At 40.3% G+C, this 17,813-nt stretch overlaps 1 protein-coding gene across 4 annotated transcripts in view; it reads right to left on the reverse strand.

Moving 5' to 3' along the window:
- The window catches only part of LOC124303534 (uncharacterized), a 171,775-nt gene that overhangs the window by 118,361 nt on the left and 35,601 nt on the right, over positions 1–17,813 (reverse strand). For 3 of the 4 annotated variants that reach the window (XM_046760830.1, XM_046760829.1, XM_046760828.1), the window contains one exon: positions 6,604–6,701. The exons of the other annotated variant lie outside the window; for it this stretch is intronic. In XM_046760830.1, coding sequence (XP_046616786.1) covers positions 6,604–6,700 — 97 coding nt within the window. In that variant the 5' untranslated portion in view covers position 6,701. The remainder of the gene's footprint in view (positions 1–6,603; positions 6,702–17,813) is intronic. 4 annotated transcript variants of the gene reach the window in all.

Genomic DNA, 17,813 nt, shown 5'->3' on the forward strand with positions numbered 1-17,813 from the left:
AGACAAATATCGACAATCAAAGAGCACTCGTACCCCTCGACCCCCCTTATGAAGGTCCCACCCTTTTCCTATATTTCTTTCTCTGGCGAACACCTTGACACCGCAGTAAATCTGACTCTTGAACGAAGAAACAAACGAACGAGCGAGTCTTGGCGTCACCATCGGGATCTTTCCGTCGGCCCTTTGCATATGTGGAATCTTGAGTGTTTGTCTAGTTTCAAAAATTTGACATTCAATTCGTATACGTAATACGAAATGTAAAGAAAACCTGATGAATTTGTGTCGCATAATTTCAATACAGATATAATGTAAAACTTTGAATAACACAGAATGAAATACAACATTTGCACAGAAAAACGGAATAAAATTCCTGGCTGACTGTGAGTTCAGGTCTATCGACATTCGAATACTGGTGCACAAGCATTAGATACCTTAGATACAAGCGATCGGCTTTCGAATCGACTTCTCGCTCTCTCGCCCGATATTTCTCGCGTTCCACCTCGAATCCGGATTGCATTGCATTGCACTGCATACGGGTTTTACCAACCGACCAACGAATGCCTGGACGTGTAGGGCTGATTGTGAGTGTAAAAAGAATTGATCCGCATGTGAGAACCACGGAGACTTGACAAACTACTTTAGTCGAGAGGAAAACATGGCCGGACGCCTCGGCGGGGTTAAGGACGAACGAAAAACGGTCGGTGGGGGTTGAAAGGGGGACGCGAGTCGTCGGGACGACGTTTTCTCAGACGCGCACGGAATTGCTAATACAAACGGGAACCCATATAAAGTCGTGACTCTAGCCTTGACGACCGGTGGACGGATATAATCAGAACAGACGATTTCACCATACATAAAGTCACGGTCTCCCGTAATCGTCGCATAATGATAAGTTTTCACAATAGTAAATCAGCAAGAGTCTTACTTTGAGAAAGTGACCTGAAAAAATGCCAACAACCAAAAACCAAAAAAAAAGGCTGCATCAGAAACGCGTTGGTTTTTTCAACGATTCAAACATTAGACAACAACAACGCGGTGAACGAGTGTGATTTTTAACAAGATTTAAATATGTACGTAAAACTGATCGAGATAATGCCTTTCAATGAAAAACGAAACAAAAAAATTTTAAACTCCTACACAAAATGTAACGTATATATCATACACCCGTCAATTTGCCTCACGATGAAATTTCTTAATATTGAAAGATTTTTAAAGGTCAAAAGTTTGGCCGGAATATACGTAATACGTAACAAGATTGTGAAGGGAGAAAGCGAAAGGAGGAAAAGAGAGTAACAATCAAGTATAAGGGAAAAGAGATGAATCCTACGCACAAAAAGGTAAAAGGTCGCCAAGTTGACCCCGTGGAGGAAAAGTTTCGTTTTTCGAATGGGGGTGTCAAAATTAATGAATTACAGCCGAGTTCAAGTTGCGTAATTGAAGACGTCTGAGAAAGGGTAGACTGACATTAACTCCTCGTTTTATCCACATACCAGCAACGCTTTGTATCGCAGGTATTCAAGTAAAGTCAGAAACGAGAGAATTTTCAATACCGAAAAGTTGTTCAGCACGATATTTTATTACAAATGTGTATATGTACACAATACATCTTTATTACACTGGGCCAAAGAAACAAAGAATTTTTTTTTTTAATGGTACTGTAAAAACATTGTTCATGACGACAAATAAAAATTATCCTGAAAGTTTGAGCCATTAATATTAATATTAAGGCGTGCATCGTTACAGTTATTGATTTTTTAACAGTTACCGCATTTTTTTACCAAAAATCCGTGATTTATCAATCTGAAAAAGTTTTTTAAAAATGCATATTTTTGAAGGAAATTAAATTTCCTACAAAAAAGCTCGCTTACTAAATTGACGTAGATCGAGCCGTTTCCTTGTAATCGTGCCTTAAACATTGATTTGTTTTTTCAAATTTTTGTTTGAATTTTTGACTTTTGCAACCATCAGAAAAATCAATATTTTCATAGATCAAACTATTATTTTTGTGGGAAATTTGATGCTCTGCAAAAAAGGTCTCTTAACATTTTTCATGAAATTCACTCCTTTAAAAGTTATTCGACATTGAAATTGTATTCAAAAGTAATTTCATAATCTTTATAATCTTTATTAATCTGACGAGAGAATTGTTTCTCACCTTCCGAGAGTTAATACCTAAAGTGAAGAAAAAAATCGATGAAAACAATATCATCGAGGTGTGAGATTGCACTGAAATTTTTTTTCCAACTAGACGACCTGAAGCTAGGTGTAGGTATGCGCAGAGTATACATTTATTCAGCTTTGACGAAAAATGAAAAAAAAAAAAATTTAATTCTCTCTTTTTTTAGCGTCCTATAGCCAAACTTTCCGCAGCGTGACTGTCGCGCACGATAGCGTTATAATAAGGTTTTTTAGCTTCGTACAGTGAAACTTGCTAACTGAAATACATTGTCGAGTATTAATGGCCTTAACCATAAACTGCATAAGCGTCTGTACGTCTACCTTTATGCAAGCGGTTACTTTTATTAACAGGTTACAAAGGTTGAAAGTATGTGAATATTACAATTTCTTCAACAATTATATATTATACGTAGGGAAACATGTACCTACCCAGGTCTTACAAATTTCGGGAACCATGAGCAATTCTGGCAGATGAATTACAGCGTGATAAATCGTAAAAGCATTATGAGAAATTTACTGGTTTTTAAATTGCAGCCCGATTGTTATACACGCAACAAAGATAGATACGCCATGTAATACCTGACGTACATTCATAACGTACCTGTATCACGCAAGCAGTCGATCTGAGAAAACATATAATCGAGTTTCTCCCCGACAACGACGGCAACTCAGTGATCTTTTAACGAAGTCGCGTGTTATACATGCCGCAGCTTCGCGTTTTTCACATTCTTTACAAAGTTGAATACTCGCGATATCCCGTCAGATCAGATGGTACGTCGTTCAAGCTGCCTTATAAACGTGTGTAACATTGGAATGTTTTAATATAACAGCAAAAATGTTAATGAAAATGTGTTACAAACAAAGAAGTACTTCAAGCTCTGAATTTTACCAGTCAATAATTGTAAGAGTGCACATCTCTCGAGTGAGTTTTAAATTCTATGAAAATTTAAGATTTTCTCCAGATCAAGGAGAGGGTTGCGCGATCTTTTCGAAACTTGGCACTCAAAGTAGGTATTGAATAATTCAAGCCACGGTTTTCACCTGAAACTTCGTCGTTCACTTTTTAAGGGAAACTCGCTGGTTTCGATTACCTCTCGGCGTCGAAAAAACACATCTCAAATATTCCATGGTAGAAAACAACGGCTCAGTTATTTCCACGAATAAAATTAATTTTCCGTTCGCTATGTGCGGTTAAAACAACTTCGAAAAATTGTATTCATGTGGTGAACATTCAGTGTTAATTAATCCCACGTTGATATTTTATGAATATTGACAAATTGTTCATAAATATACGTGTATAAATATGTTGGTTACTAACGTAATTATGAAGATGCATGTTGAGGAAAAATCATCATTTCGCAAGTTTAGGATTGTTTAGAATCGAGTGAACCGTGATAAAGCAAAACGTACTCATCTTTTGAAATCCTGATGCTAAAGTGAATGTAAATTTGCAAAATAGTGCCTCGTAGAAAATGAACTCATTTTGTTTAACAACTCAATCTTGCTAAACAAAGAAAAATGTATATTTTTTCTTCAGAATCAAACTGTCACCACAAGTAAAAAGGACGCGTAGTTGAAATTTATTCTTATTTGGCATACGGTATTGAAGTTTTCTTCAGATTATCTGAAAGAGGAAAACTGTCTCAAAAGTTAAAGGTAAAACAAAATAATTATAATTATAATAATACTAAAAATTCCACAAATAAAGCCACAGAGAGATGGTCAACATTGAAAGTTGATACAACAGCCGGGTTGGCATGAAATATCGCGGAACACAATTTAAAAAAAAAAATCTTGGAAAAGTCTCGTGTCGTAATACAAACACTACAATCAAACGCACCAGCGCGCGCACCCGTACACACAACCACACACACACACACACACACACACACAAAATATGCCCTGAATTTCTGGGTGATGATCGATTCGAGAGCGAAGTAGTTCCTACGGTGCGGAATAAATTCGCCGTTACGGCCGCAATCTAACTGCGCTAGGTCAACATAGGATTAGACTCGTATCTCCCTCGCGCACTCCTGCCGAGGGTTCGTTCGAATGCAGAGAAATACGAAGAGACGTACGTACACGCATGCATACATACGTGCTTAAGAGACGTGCGCATCCCACAGACGTTGTAACATTACTACAATAGACGTATGTTTTCAAAGAAAGGCGATACAGTGCATGGTTTGCATTTGTATATCCACATACGGAATGCGAAATTCTTGCAAAACAGAAAGCACAATTTCTCCGTGGCCTACTGGCCTGCCACAATGAACCGACACCCACACGTTATACGTAATTCGAGGGGATGAAACGGGGTGGAAGGAGAGGAAAAATAATACACATTTCCCAGCCCCAGCCCCAGTGCAAGGGTCGGATGCGAAAGGGTATCTATCTGCAGGAGTTGCAAGTTACCTATACGTATAAATAATACATAGGTACTCGTATCTCGACACGGACGCTGCACGAGTGTCGGCTTATATCAAGATATAGTCGAGACGTCGACGTTAAACGGAAGTAAGTTATTTAATCCTCTTCGCGATGTCGTCGTATATATTTTGCATTTTCAACTTTCTGCTTCGGTTGTTTTTTCCATTACATCTTTCTTGTCTTACACGGTTTTTTTTTTTTTTTTTTTTAAACACTCCTCCTTCCCCCACCATTATTTTGTTTCACTTGCCAACTTTTCAATTCTTACTAGAAATATTATACGTTTATACTCATATCTAATTTACACTCCCACGACATATATACGAATGAAAAGTTGGGGGCGCAGGCATCCGATGGAAGGGGGGAGAGACGAAGACGGATACGATGCGAAGGACGCAAGGGGTGAATTCAGGGTTGCGCGTAGGAGGGTCGACTGACTGACTGGCGTACCGAGGGATCCGAACTGCATCTCGTCTCGTCTTTCACAGATTATGAATATAACAGCGTGAAAAAATACATCATATCTACAGCTGTATCGCAGGATTGATTGATCGGATCAAGTGCAGGAAAAATGGAAGATTATCTCTTTTTATAATGGATTCATCCCCGTCTAATATTGTTAAGATCATCGCCGTCACGGCTGTTACACATGCGGCGTGTGTGTAAAGAGGTTTTATTTAGATTTCTCAGCGTTCCTTCAATTAAGCGGAGATGAATGTGGTTATATTTCGACGCAAGTCGTTCCAATGATGCTATGGCGTTGCCTGTATAATACACCGCGTAAAGAATCTGTAAATATTTACGGTACCTATCGGTTGGGAAGTAATTTTGTCTCACTAATTGATTAAGCCAATTTCCGCAAAGTTTCTCGCCTCGTGGTCTGTAGACGCAAACTGTCAAGACGATACCGTATTTGTCACGAATCTACGTCGAGTTTCGATATAATTTGGTAAACGATTCGCGGAATTGCTCGAAGAAATTCAATTTGAGAATTGAGTGTAAGATCAACACGACACGCAAGAGAATATTGAAAGGTAATATTATTATTCAACAAAAACCCTAATCATTGATAGTATAGCAGCGTTTATTGAATGAAATAAAATTGCAATCTACTCGGTTCAGCTGTGGCGTTCTCAATAAACGAAAACATGTGAGTGGAAATTGGAATAACATCATGAAAAATAATTTACCGATACTCACGGATTTGATGAATGATTTTCAGTATTTCAACATTCCTCATAATATCGAAAAAAGAAAACCATAAGATCCACAGACTGTGACAATGGGATTGTATAAATTAAAGACATAAACCTCACTTCCCCGACATCTTTCACGAGTATAAAACGTTTCTTTCCGCATGGTTTCCCCTGACCATAAGGTACAGATTATGGGTACACACCCCATACTGAGTATTAAAATCGGCGAAAAAAAAAAAAAAACGCGAAAAGGAAAGTAGCTGGTAAGAGGCTTACTTGAATTATTATTACCATCATTATTACGATTATTGTTAGGCAAAACGAACACGTTCATAAGTATATAAAAATTAATGAATGCGCAATGCGTCCGACTCCCTTTTGATAAAAAGAGAAGGGAAAAAAAAATCCCATCATCCCCTCGCGATACATCCCTCCGTCTGTTATACGCAGTAACTTTGATCAAAATTTCGCCCCATTGACGTATTATGGGTAAATAAATTACCAACAAACCCACCGGAATATATACACATACACATATACGTACATTCTGAAACTGCGATAAAACTGCAAGCGGGGCGTCCACGGAAAGCAAAAGATTTTTCGCAAAGAGTTCGCGGGTGTTTCTCTATTATTTCCGATATTATTTCCTCCCTCCCTTCCTTACAAGGCGAAATTTCGATCCCCAGAAAACTACCCTCGCCATTCGCCGAATGGGGTGGCGGCTGCCGCTTCTAGTACCCGAGGCCTTCCTGCCTTCCTGCCTCGCGATCAGCATTACACACCATCGAAAGTGACTCACCGTTTGCGAGGGGTAGGAGACCAGCCAGTAGCATCGACAGCAGCAGCTTCTGCGCCGGGGCCCTGCGATGCCCTTCACGATGCGCCGATCCCTGCATCCTGAAACACAAGTACAAAACACTCTCAGAGAGCTTGATAACTACCGGTTGCATTTTTAACGGTTCGCCAGCATTTCTATTTCTCTTTCCCTCTCTCTCTCTCTCTCTCTCTCTCGCTCTCTTTCGTAATTATCTTCGATTGCTGCACCTATTCGACGAGGGAGTCTACAGTGCGTGAGTCAACTTCGACGAGTGATGAGCGTATTGGTTCTTTCTCACGTTTTCATCACACTTTACCAATAATCAAATAATCGTAATTATATAAACGGTGAGGTTGAATCTGAATCTTCGTCAAAAAAGATTAAATTCTATCAGCAAAATCACGTCTCTTCTTTATATTCATCAGTATAAACTTCAAGCGACTCACAATCAGTTAAAACGGACCCTTTACGATCCTTTTCATCCCTCTTTTCGAGGCTAAAAGTTGTTTAATAGGGTATTTTGAAGTTTCTCACAATTACGGGCGGGTAGGGAGAAGGCAAAGATCGAATTTCGTGAATGCTCAAAGAGATCCACAGTGTGATATTTCTACGCGACATAATCAAGCAGTTTACATATCTCGGTCTAAAAACCACAGGTTAACCATATTTTATAAGAACGGCTTTTGATCCCGGAGAAAGAGTGTGTCACACAAAGGGTTTGTGGGGCGACCGAAATCCGGTTAGGAGAATAATAAATTCTAATTACGGCATGTAGGTACAGTGCAAGCAGGGGAGGCAGGCGCTGCCACCGTGACAAGCTGGTTGTGACTAATTAAGAATCGGGAAGTTTTCCCCCGCGTCTCACACACTTCGTGTCACTTCTACGACCTACTGTAACCCACCACAACACGACGGTATAACACTGCCCGTACGTACTATCTTATCATTAATCGCAGCGCCTGCAAAAGCCCCTGAAATCCTAGCGTGCAAGCATGAGTGTTGCGCTTGTACGAACTCCACGAGAGACGGGAAGGGATACATGTCCGAAGGATCTGTTTTTTTTTTTTTTTCTTTTTGTCGTTCCATCACGCGGGGAGGCCTACTATTCGCGGACATTCGTAGAGAATACGAGAAACCGACCGACGATGTGGGCACACGTTATACACATATACCGATATGCGTTTCCTCGTACCGTGGTCACCCTGTCATGTGTGATGGTTGAAGATCGAAGAGGGCCATGCCGACGGTCTGCTGGGTGAACCCTGACAGAACGAAACCGTCCCCTCCGAACACGGTACGCTGTAGAAGTAGTAAGTAGGCGGAGGGTAGCAAAAAGAAGTGGAGTCCAATGGTACACGTTCCCCTTTGCAATGGAAAAGCCGGGCGAACGTCTTTCCCGGTGGAAGAAGTAAGCAAGGAAGTGAGAAAGTGAAAAAGTGAGAAAGTGAGAAAGTGAGGAAGTGAGGAAGTCAGTCAGTCAGGCAAGCGGGCACAAAGAGAAAGAGCGATGAGATCGAGATGAAGATGGAGATGCAGAGAGAGGACGTGTCCTGGGAGCTCACTCCCCGCGTCTCGACGACGAACGGACGGAGAGATTCTCCTCTTGAGGAGCAGGAGACTCGCGGGGATTCGGTCAGCGTCAAAATCGGCGGTACGTAAGATCTCTGCTGAGCGTCAGCGGTGGCATCGGCAATGGGAGAATGTTTCGCGTCATCAAAGGTTACTGCGCGACTTTTCTCCCTTCCCTCAAAAGGCAATTCGAATATCTGGCTATTCAGAATTCCTTTGCGACTCGGTCCGCGCGGATTCAAATCTCAGAGGTCATTTCGCTGCCCTTAATCCGCCTAAGGTGGATAGATTTATTTTTCTTCGTCGTATGAGAAAAAAGACCCTTCACCTGCGCACACCGTAAACTATTTGCTACATGTACAACGTACATGCATGCGAATGTTATACTGCAGACGTAATATTTGCGTTTTACGATCAGTACCGAGTTCGAAAACGGAACAAATTCAAACACCCGTTTCCCATTCGACATTCGGTAGTTATACTTAGTTCTCCGAGGATGCGTATAACTACACCATCGGTAACCACATTACACATCGTTCTTGTTACGAAGGTTATATCGAACGGGTCTAGGAACAATACAACCTTCGAGATTCTATACGTGTGGCAGGTTAACGCAGTTAGACGTGTGAATGCGCTGCATAAAAAGAACCAGGATGTTGGTGTTGTAAGAATGTAATCAGTTGTGCGAATCCGAGTGGTGCGATTTTTTTTTTGGAACAAGTATTAAGGGATTGGTTAGTCTTTGACCCACGGAATCCAGTACAATTCTGACGAAACGTTGCGATCATAAGAATGGTCTGTACAATTATTAAAAAAAAAAAAAAGATTCAATTACCCCGGTGTTAAGATTCGATGCAACGAGTTTTGCAGAAAATGAGATGGTGGGAGACTTATTGAAATTCTTTCGCGTACACAATAATACCCTCAAGTGGCAAACTTAGAAAATAATATATAAAAATGTCTCTACATGCATATATGTATGCATAACGGTAGAGTGTAAAAACAAGCCCCTCGTAACCTAAATAATAAACACCTTTTTCATTATCGTCATTCCGCGGGTCTCGTTCATTGTATGTATAGACCCGTGATTAATTGAGCGGAAATGACAATTGCAATATTATTCTACACATACAAACGGTAGGCGTTTCATTTCCACGAACAATTTTAGAGCACAAACATTATAACAGTCAGACTCGTAAAAAGATAAGAATGTACACGAAGCGAGTAGTTCAAAATATTTTCAGACGCGGATGACTGACTACGGCTTCGCTAATAAAACAAACAGGTTGGGTTGGTAAAAAATAAAAAGTAAAATGTAAAAAATAAAAACCAGTAGCCTTGATACAACTATCGAGCATGACGTCGTCACCACCGCGTGACCAAGTGGTCACAGTGCGATCGTTACAACGTGCACGTAACGTATACCACACAATAACTATGTATGTACTATCGATTGTTATCTGTGTATCCGGACATTTTGTTAGCTTTTTATCAATATAACTTGCGAAATCCCGCGGTTGGTTAATGCGTAAAATTCGCCCATCGTACCCGCGCGTACAACAACTATAGCCAATCGAAATAGCTCACTACGGCTGAACATGCTTGACGTCCTCTCGTGCATTTGCTACCGTGACGCGGGCATTTCGCGCAACGTCCAACCTCCAATAATATTTGGCAACTATCAGTTATCGAGCGAAATTGACAGCCCGGGGTGGTCAACGAAGCCACCCCCAAAAACTCCCCCTAAACGCACGCACGCACACGCCGTGGAAAATCCAGCATGCCGAGCAGGCTAGCAATAAAGTAGAATTGTACGCTCTGTTGACTTAGGACGTAAATAGGAGGCTTAATATCTGTCACTGTGGTCACGCCCCGACATATCCTCAGGGCGAGATGAGGGGATGACGGGCGGAGGGTGGAGATATGTAGCTAACTGTCAACCACGAACTGTCAAGCGTCGCCTAAATTTATATGAAATTTGGCAAGATTGTGTGAATGGTGAGTAAACGCCCGGCAAGATATCATCTGCAAGTTCAGAGCCGATCAGGAGCCGTTCGCTTGAAAATTAAATGATCAGCGATTCCAATTCATGAACATCGATTTTAGGTGACTTCGATTTTATTTTACCTTACCATATGATCTTCCTCAATGACAATTTCCAGTATCCCGATTGATTTCCATAATTATTTCCGAGCATTACAAACGTTTTCATTGTTTTCGGAATTGGATAGAATCACACGTGTACGTTACAACACCTACAACGTTAGGAACTCGTTGGAAAAGAATGAAAATCTCTTGACAGCCCGGAAATCAACGAAAGCACACGATAAGATAGAAATCAACAGAATGTCAATGTATTGAAACGATTTTACATTTACCGCAAGACTTTCGACGCTTGTCGCACAAGTCTTTCAACCACGTCACGTGAGCCCGAATGATTTGGTATACGAGTTACAACGTCTTCAGTAATCTCGATTGACTCATTCCTCGTTATTTAAATTTTGAATCGAAGTTGCTTTAATTTACAATTCGACGTCCAACTGTCGAGTTTCGGACGCCTTTGAGTTGAATCGCCTCTCGTGTAGACCGGAGATTTTTTCAATCGACCCCTGACAGCCAAATAGATTCCAGTGCAAAAATGATTGAATCTTTCCCGCAGAAAAGTGCGATACTCACATTCCTCCATTGTATTTCAAACATCCCAGTAAAAGCAAACATCATCGAAAAAAAAATGACTCCAATATATTCCACGTCGGAATAAAACGAATCTGTATAGTTACGCTCCTGATCGACGCTGTTGGGCTAATATTATAATCGCCTGAACCGCATCGAGTTCATAGATTATGAATTTGATCGGCGAGCGTTGAATGCGCCCCCATGTGCATGAATGCTGGCGGTACGTTGCAGCCAGTTTTCCACCAAGTTCAGGGAGCGGGATGAGGTACCATAACTTTGAAGAAACTGGTACGGTAGGAGTTGATGATGTGGTTTGCTGGAGGCGAGTCTGCGAGACTTCAAGACGCGGCTCTCTTGCTCGTTCGCTTCGCATGCCGGAGATTACAGGAGAGAAGACGTGCTGCTCGTGCTTTCGGCAGGTAGGCTGCACTTCTTGAGCCTTGGCATACCCAGCTGGCCTTCACCTCTAGGTACTAGAAAATCAGGCAGGTAGCTCCCGAGGCCCCGAGGCTGCAGCAGCGGAAGATGAAAGGGAGGAAGATGGATACGCGGATGAAATTCACCGCCTCACTTTTACCTGCGTTTCTGTTTTCACGTTTATATATATTATTGGGGTTTTTTTTCTTGTCCCTCCCCTCGCTGGCTATTTCAAAATTCTGAAAAAAACATTCTAGCCAAACCGGATATTACCAATTCGGAGCCGGAAGGGAGAAATCTTGCGCTTGGATACGTAATCCCGTGAGAATGGACGATGGATTCAAAAATCTTCCTGTTCTCGTCGACTTGCGTAAACGTAGAACGTACTATGTATTATGGGTACATAGAGAAACATTTGCGCGGCATATACCTGTACTTTATTACACAGCAAGAGCAGCGAAACGACCGAACGATCTCGAGACCTTGTTATGGCCGTAAGCGCTTATTCGATTAACCTAATGAACCTGATATCTCAATTAATTAATTCAAGGATCCTGAAACCAGGTCCCTTGTTCCTCCTCATAAGTCCTACGAAGCCTGCGGCGAGAGAGTTTATATTCCTGGCAACTACAGGTACATGACGTAGATCAAGAGAAACTCGAATTCGGGTCCTAGTGATGATCTTCCCATTTCATTTTACGATCATCATTCGAATCAACGAACGAACACGAACAAACGGTTAGAGAAAGAAAGTCACAAGGCGATTCGAGACCAAGGGTTGGATATTCGCCAAGAGATGATATCTGCGGATGTGCGACTAACTGAAATCGTTTACCGATAATAATTCTGTGTTTTCACGCCGGCCTCTCGTCTCTTTCTTTCTTTCATTCGTTCCCTACCTCTCCCTCCCTCCCTCGTACGTCTTTCTGTTCTTACGAAATATTATCATCCCGAGTTACAGCTTCGTGTAGGTAAGTTAATACGTGTTCAAATAACGAACGTAGGAGACTCGCGACGCCTTCCACCAAACCTCGAGCAACCCTACAGCCCTACACCCTCCCAAACGGGCGAACGCTCCCTGCACGATGTAGCCGGCATGCAAAGGGTACGGGAAACAGATTATATAACAGAGATACGGAGAAGAACCATTCACAAGTTCGTGTTCACCTTCATGTAAATGGAAAATGGAAAATGGAAAATGGAAAATGGAAATGAGAATGCGAATGCGAATGAGCATGAGAATGAACACGAAAATGAAAATGATAATGAAAATCATGCCTACATTCGTTTGATTATTCGAATCTGCCATCCTGCCTGCCTGCCTGCCATCTGTTTCCGCATGTATAAAACAGAACCTGTAACCTTGTATACATATATATTTCGTATACCATACTACGACACTTATATATGCCACAAAAATTGACCTGCGGAACTACCTGCTTTCAACTAGCCACATTTGAAGGACCTTAAAAATCATCGGACACAGGACCAGAAAGATATTTACGAAGAAAAAAATCCCTCGATCCTGTTCTCTGCGATAGATGCCGTGAATAAACTTTATGTAATAACGTTGAGTAGTGAAATTTTTGCCCAATTATATGATTAATTTACAGGAAAAACACGTCTGTCTTCTGGTGGCAAAATGTTTTCGGCACAGTAAAAAAAAAATAAAAATTTTGCAATTTATTAGTCAAACATTCGTCCTGTAAAAAAATACCATAGACTGAGACGAAAGCTCGAGTATATTTTTAGAAACGATATTTATTCGCAATGAAAGAAACATGTTACGTACGTATTCGATGCGATCGCGATGCACCTTGACCGATCATACAAGTTTTATTTCCGTTATAGCGATACATGTACATTGTATAACCTACACGTATACGGCACTGCTTTATAAAGCGAGACGAATGAAAGCGGAAAAATTGCAAACACGTTTTGAAGTAGGTCGGACCACGTATGCTCGACTGAGTGGGTTGCGACCCCGATGACGAGTGTAAAGAACATATCGATAGTATAACCTAACCTTACGTAATCCGATGACGAGGAATATAGTTAGAGTGTATTAATACTTATCGTTAGCCACAGTCTAGACGTGGATCAACGTAGTATAACTAAATACAAGAAAACCGTATCAATACGACACAATTAAAAAAATTAAAAACACAATTTTTCTTTCCATAACGAATCAGTGTGCATGCATGTATATCTCAATATTCGTACGAAATTATAAAACGACCTGCGAACGAAGTTCGATAATAACAATGTGTTTACCATAAAAACCGCACACGAAACCTACAAATTACAATAAGCATTTCCTGCACCGAAAAAAAATGTCTAGATGTGGTTACCATGCAATGCTGAACTATAAATCATGTTTTTCCATTGGTGACAAATACACGGTTCTGGATACAGCATATGGAAAATAAATTTGTGATTGTAAGTGAAAGATCTTGTGTATTATTACGCTGTCCGGATGTAGTCACTCGCGTTATATTTTTTTGCGATCGAAGTTCTGGGTATGATAAATAATAAAAAAAATCCTATAATAGACGCATTCCAGACGCGAGATTAGGATAGTAAGCGGCACGCGGCTCTAGATGGTTTCGCTTGAATACGTAATACGGAAGATTGGGTATGCGATCATACGCGGACGCGGTGCAATTCCCTCCGAGTGTATAACGTCGGCGGTTAGTGTAATACGCTTGTACAATGACAATATAAAACCGGAAACCGAGGGGCGCGTAAGTTTCTACAACCGTTTGCATTATTTAACAAAGTACACGTGTCCGACGGTGCTTTGACAAGCTTCCGTACGAACGCGCCTGTAATAAATATGAGAGATTGTCGTTCAAGCGTCCGTCCGCCGGCTAATCGCGCGAGATTACGTAAAGTTCGTCTTGTCGATTTGACGACGAATTTCTATTAAAAATGTTCGCCTTACGATTTTAGATCTCTCTGAAATTCAATCAACCCTAATAAAGCAAAAAATATTTATATCATTATATTTTCCAATTAACTGAACTCCATCAAAATCATTCTACAAGTAGCAAGAAATAACTGAGATCTTCTCATAATTCTTTCGTTACGTTAGCGCCACGATATAATTCAACTTCGTCGGATTGCAGTGCCACGTTTTTTTTTTTTTTTTTTTATTTTCGTTTTCTTTTAAAATGCAAAAAAATTCTTTACGGATCTATCGCTAGAAAACTAGTTGACGAAAAAAAAAAAAAAAAATAAAGTGGGAAAACATGCACGATTACACTATAGTATTGCGAAATTGTGTTCACGTTGCACTTTCATATCATGCAGGCGTTAAATATTTATTCAGCGCGCACTCAATTTTCCGTAGGCAGCCAATTGTTGTAGCCGCAGTATAACGAAAATCATCATCATTGTCATATTATGACAATTTAGAAATTAAATTTGACCAGTAAAATATCGATCAAAGTTCACGGCTGTGCCGTAAAATACTTTCCGCAATGTAAATTTAATTATACATGAAGCGATTCAAGCTATGGCTTCGAAGAAAAAAAAAAAAAAAGTACAACTTGGAGCTAACTTAAACTTGCTTGATTACTATCGCTAATAAATATTGAAAAACTTGTTCGTGTATTCGCAAAGTTGTCAAAGAAAATTAGCGAACGCACCGATCGAATCTGTAAGGCAGGAATGTTGTGGATCTTATATTTGATATCGGAATCGGTTTAATAACTCCCGACAGGAAAGGAGATAGGTTGACACGGCTGATACGTCTCGGAGGCAGTTCCCTGTCCCATGTTATATACGCGATACATATATACGTACATTAGACTCACATATATGTACGGTTGAAAGGGATAATCGAATGGCTTCGTCGCCACACGCACGAGGCGATAACACCGATCGTTTCCGGACCACGCGGACACCTTGATTTCTGCACTGTTTTCTCAACCCCTCGATGTCAAATTATGCTGGGATATTATAGGTATATCTGTACACGGTTATGATGTACGTATACGTACTTCGCAGGCCACGTAGACTAAATTTTTACAAGTTGCGCAAGATTTTGATTGGACAAATATCGAAGAAACGAACCGGATCTGTCGTTACATAATTCGTATTCTGTGGTATGACAGCTTTCAGCTTTCAGATACTGCGAGTTATCAAACCCCCATCTGACTATATAAACATTTACATGTGTTACGCAATATGATTTAATCCAAACAAAATACATTTGGAAGAATTGTGGATGGTCGTAAATCGTGGCGCAAGACCCGCCTATTGTAAGTTATGTATCCCGCAAGGTAAAGGAGAGAAGATTTCGTCCCCGATAAAAGTATATTTGCACTGTCTGCCAAATAAATTATTAGTTCTTTGCATAAACCTATACCTATTGCGCGCTAAGAAAAGGCGCCTTAGAGAGAAGAAATGCGTGCACGGGCTGTCTAAAAATTTTCTTTCTGTTAGAGAATCGAGGTAGACAAAATTCTTCATACTTACCATGATACTCAAATTGTATCATGAAGTACACCGAATATGTGTTTTCAAATTGTTTGTGTTACATGCAATTTAAGTAAAATTTTCTAAAAGCAATTATCGATACATTATAAATAATTTACATTCAATAATTATACCGCAAAAAATTTTTTTTCTTTTTTTTTTTTTTTTTTTTTATTCGAATCTCGTTACCCTCTGCATTATTTGTCGGTTAATAAAATACAGCCAACATAACCTTTAGATTTTTATAGAATTTATATTTCTGCTCGGATCGATGTGTTAGAAAATATCCCTGAAGCTGTTGCCCGGGTCCCGAAGGGTTTATACCTAATTAACATTTATTTAATTTAAGCGAATTCTCTTTTTATAATTGTCCTGCTGAGCTGCGACCGGGCGTTAAATTAACTGTCACACCGTTGACAGTGACGGCTGATTTTTATCACGTTGAAACACCCCTCAGCACCCCCGTTAATAAGAAATTCAGGTCAGGTAGCGAAGAGAAGAAAAGAAAATAAGAGAAAAAGAAAAAGAACCGAGGAAGTAGGAAAAGAGATCAACAAATTGTCGATATTGTATATCGAGCACGGTAAATAAAAAGAAGCCTTTCGAACAAATTCAACGACGAAGATATTGTACTGATACATAAGTTATATACATACATATATATACATATATACATTATACACGATACACGTTCTCTGTTTGATTTTACTTCGCTTCAATTTTTTCATCCGCATCGATTTTATTTTTTTGCTACTTTTTTTCGCTCCGTTCTACTCCAATACCGAACACCGATAACCCGTATCGGGCTGCCGCCGCGGGATATATATAATCACTTTGGTTTCAAGAATCGTCTCTCTCGTACGAACGACGTCACCTTTCTCCTATGTAATTCTCGCAAACGCGTTTTCTTGTTGTGTCCAGCGACTGACTGAACAAACATTGCAGCCGCCGGGAGTATAGTAAGGTACAGTACCTACGGTTGAGATTGTTGAGAGTAGTGCTCGCTCTTTGAGTTAGTTAGGATTGAGTGGCATTTAAAAATTATTACGGTAGAGGCGGGGCGCGGAGAAACGAGAAGAACCCAGCTGCAGTTGCGCGGGTACGTGTAGAGAAAGGAAGAAACCTTAATCTTCGTGCTGCTGCTGGCTCGAGGAGAGAAAAAATAATCAACTTCTTCCTCTTTTTCTTCTTCTTCTTCTTCTTCTTCGTCTTAGATGTGCGACAGGCGATAAAATTTTGGCCGTCGTTATCCGAGGTAGCGATTTCCCTCGTCCCCCGCATTTTCGTATACAAAAGAGACGAGATCGAGGGAAAAAAAGAGAGGAAGAATTTCTTTTCCTCTCGATACGTATATTTACACAGGAACACGGGCTTCAATTACATTCAATTCGGTAGGGATAAAAGGTAGGTATTAATTACTGCCGAACGAGCATGAACTTTTTTTTCTTGCTCTGCAAATACGTACGCGACATCGAGGCAAGTGCGCATAATGATACAGCTCTTTTAAACTCGAATGAAAAAACAACACGGTATACACGTATATGTATAGCGTAGAAGCTGTTCGTAGATATGTGCATAGATATACGGGTCCGAATCGTGGCAAAAGCTTATACGTAGTTTGTTTCAATTATCAATTCGCTTATCGCGCGCATGTTAATTCAAATCTTGAATACAAATTTTTTTACCTACACCAACTGTTTCTTTTTCCTACTTTTACTTTGTTTTTTCATCAGTTTTAAAACTCGTATTTTCACGTTCATGTACCTACGTTGTGTGTAATGGATCGCAAAAATGTAAAATCCCAACAGCGACCAGACACATCGCGATGTAATCTGAACGGTATGAACATGTATACAATAAAATATACGCTAAGAATGTGTCCAAAACACGTGTATTGTAAATGGGGAAATCTGGCCTCTTTGGGACGCGGGTCAGAGACGAGTTAAAAAGGTGAATAAATTTGGGAATCTTGTTTGAATTATTTAAAGTTGATGTAGGGGGTGGTTCGGCAAAAATTCGTCAACATCCTAAATAACGATCACCCTAAT

This window comes from Neodiprion virginianus, chromosome 4, assembly GCF_021901495.1.
Source record: "Neodiprion virginianus isolate iyNeoVirg1 chromosome 4, iyNeoVirg1.1, whole genome shotgun sequence".
In the NCBI taxonomy this organism is placed as follows: domain Eukaryota; kingdom Metazoa; phylum Arthropoda; class Insecta; order Hymenoptera; family Diprionidae; genus Neodiprion; species Neodiprion virginianus.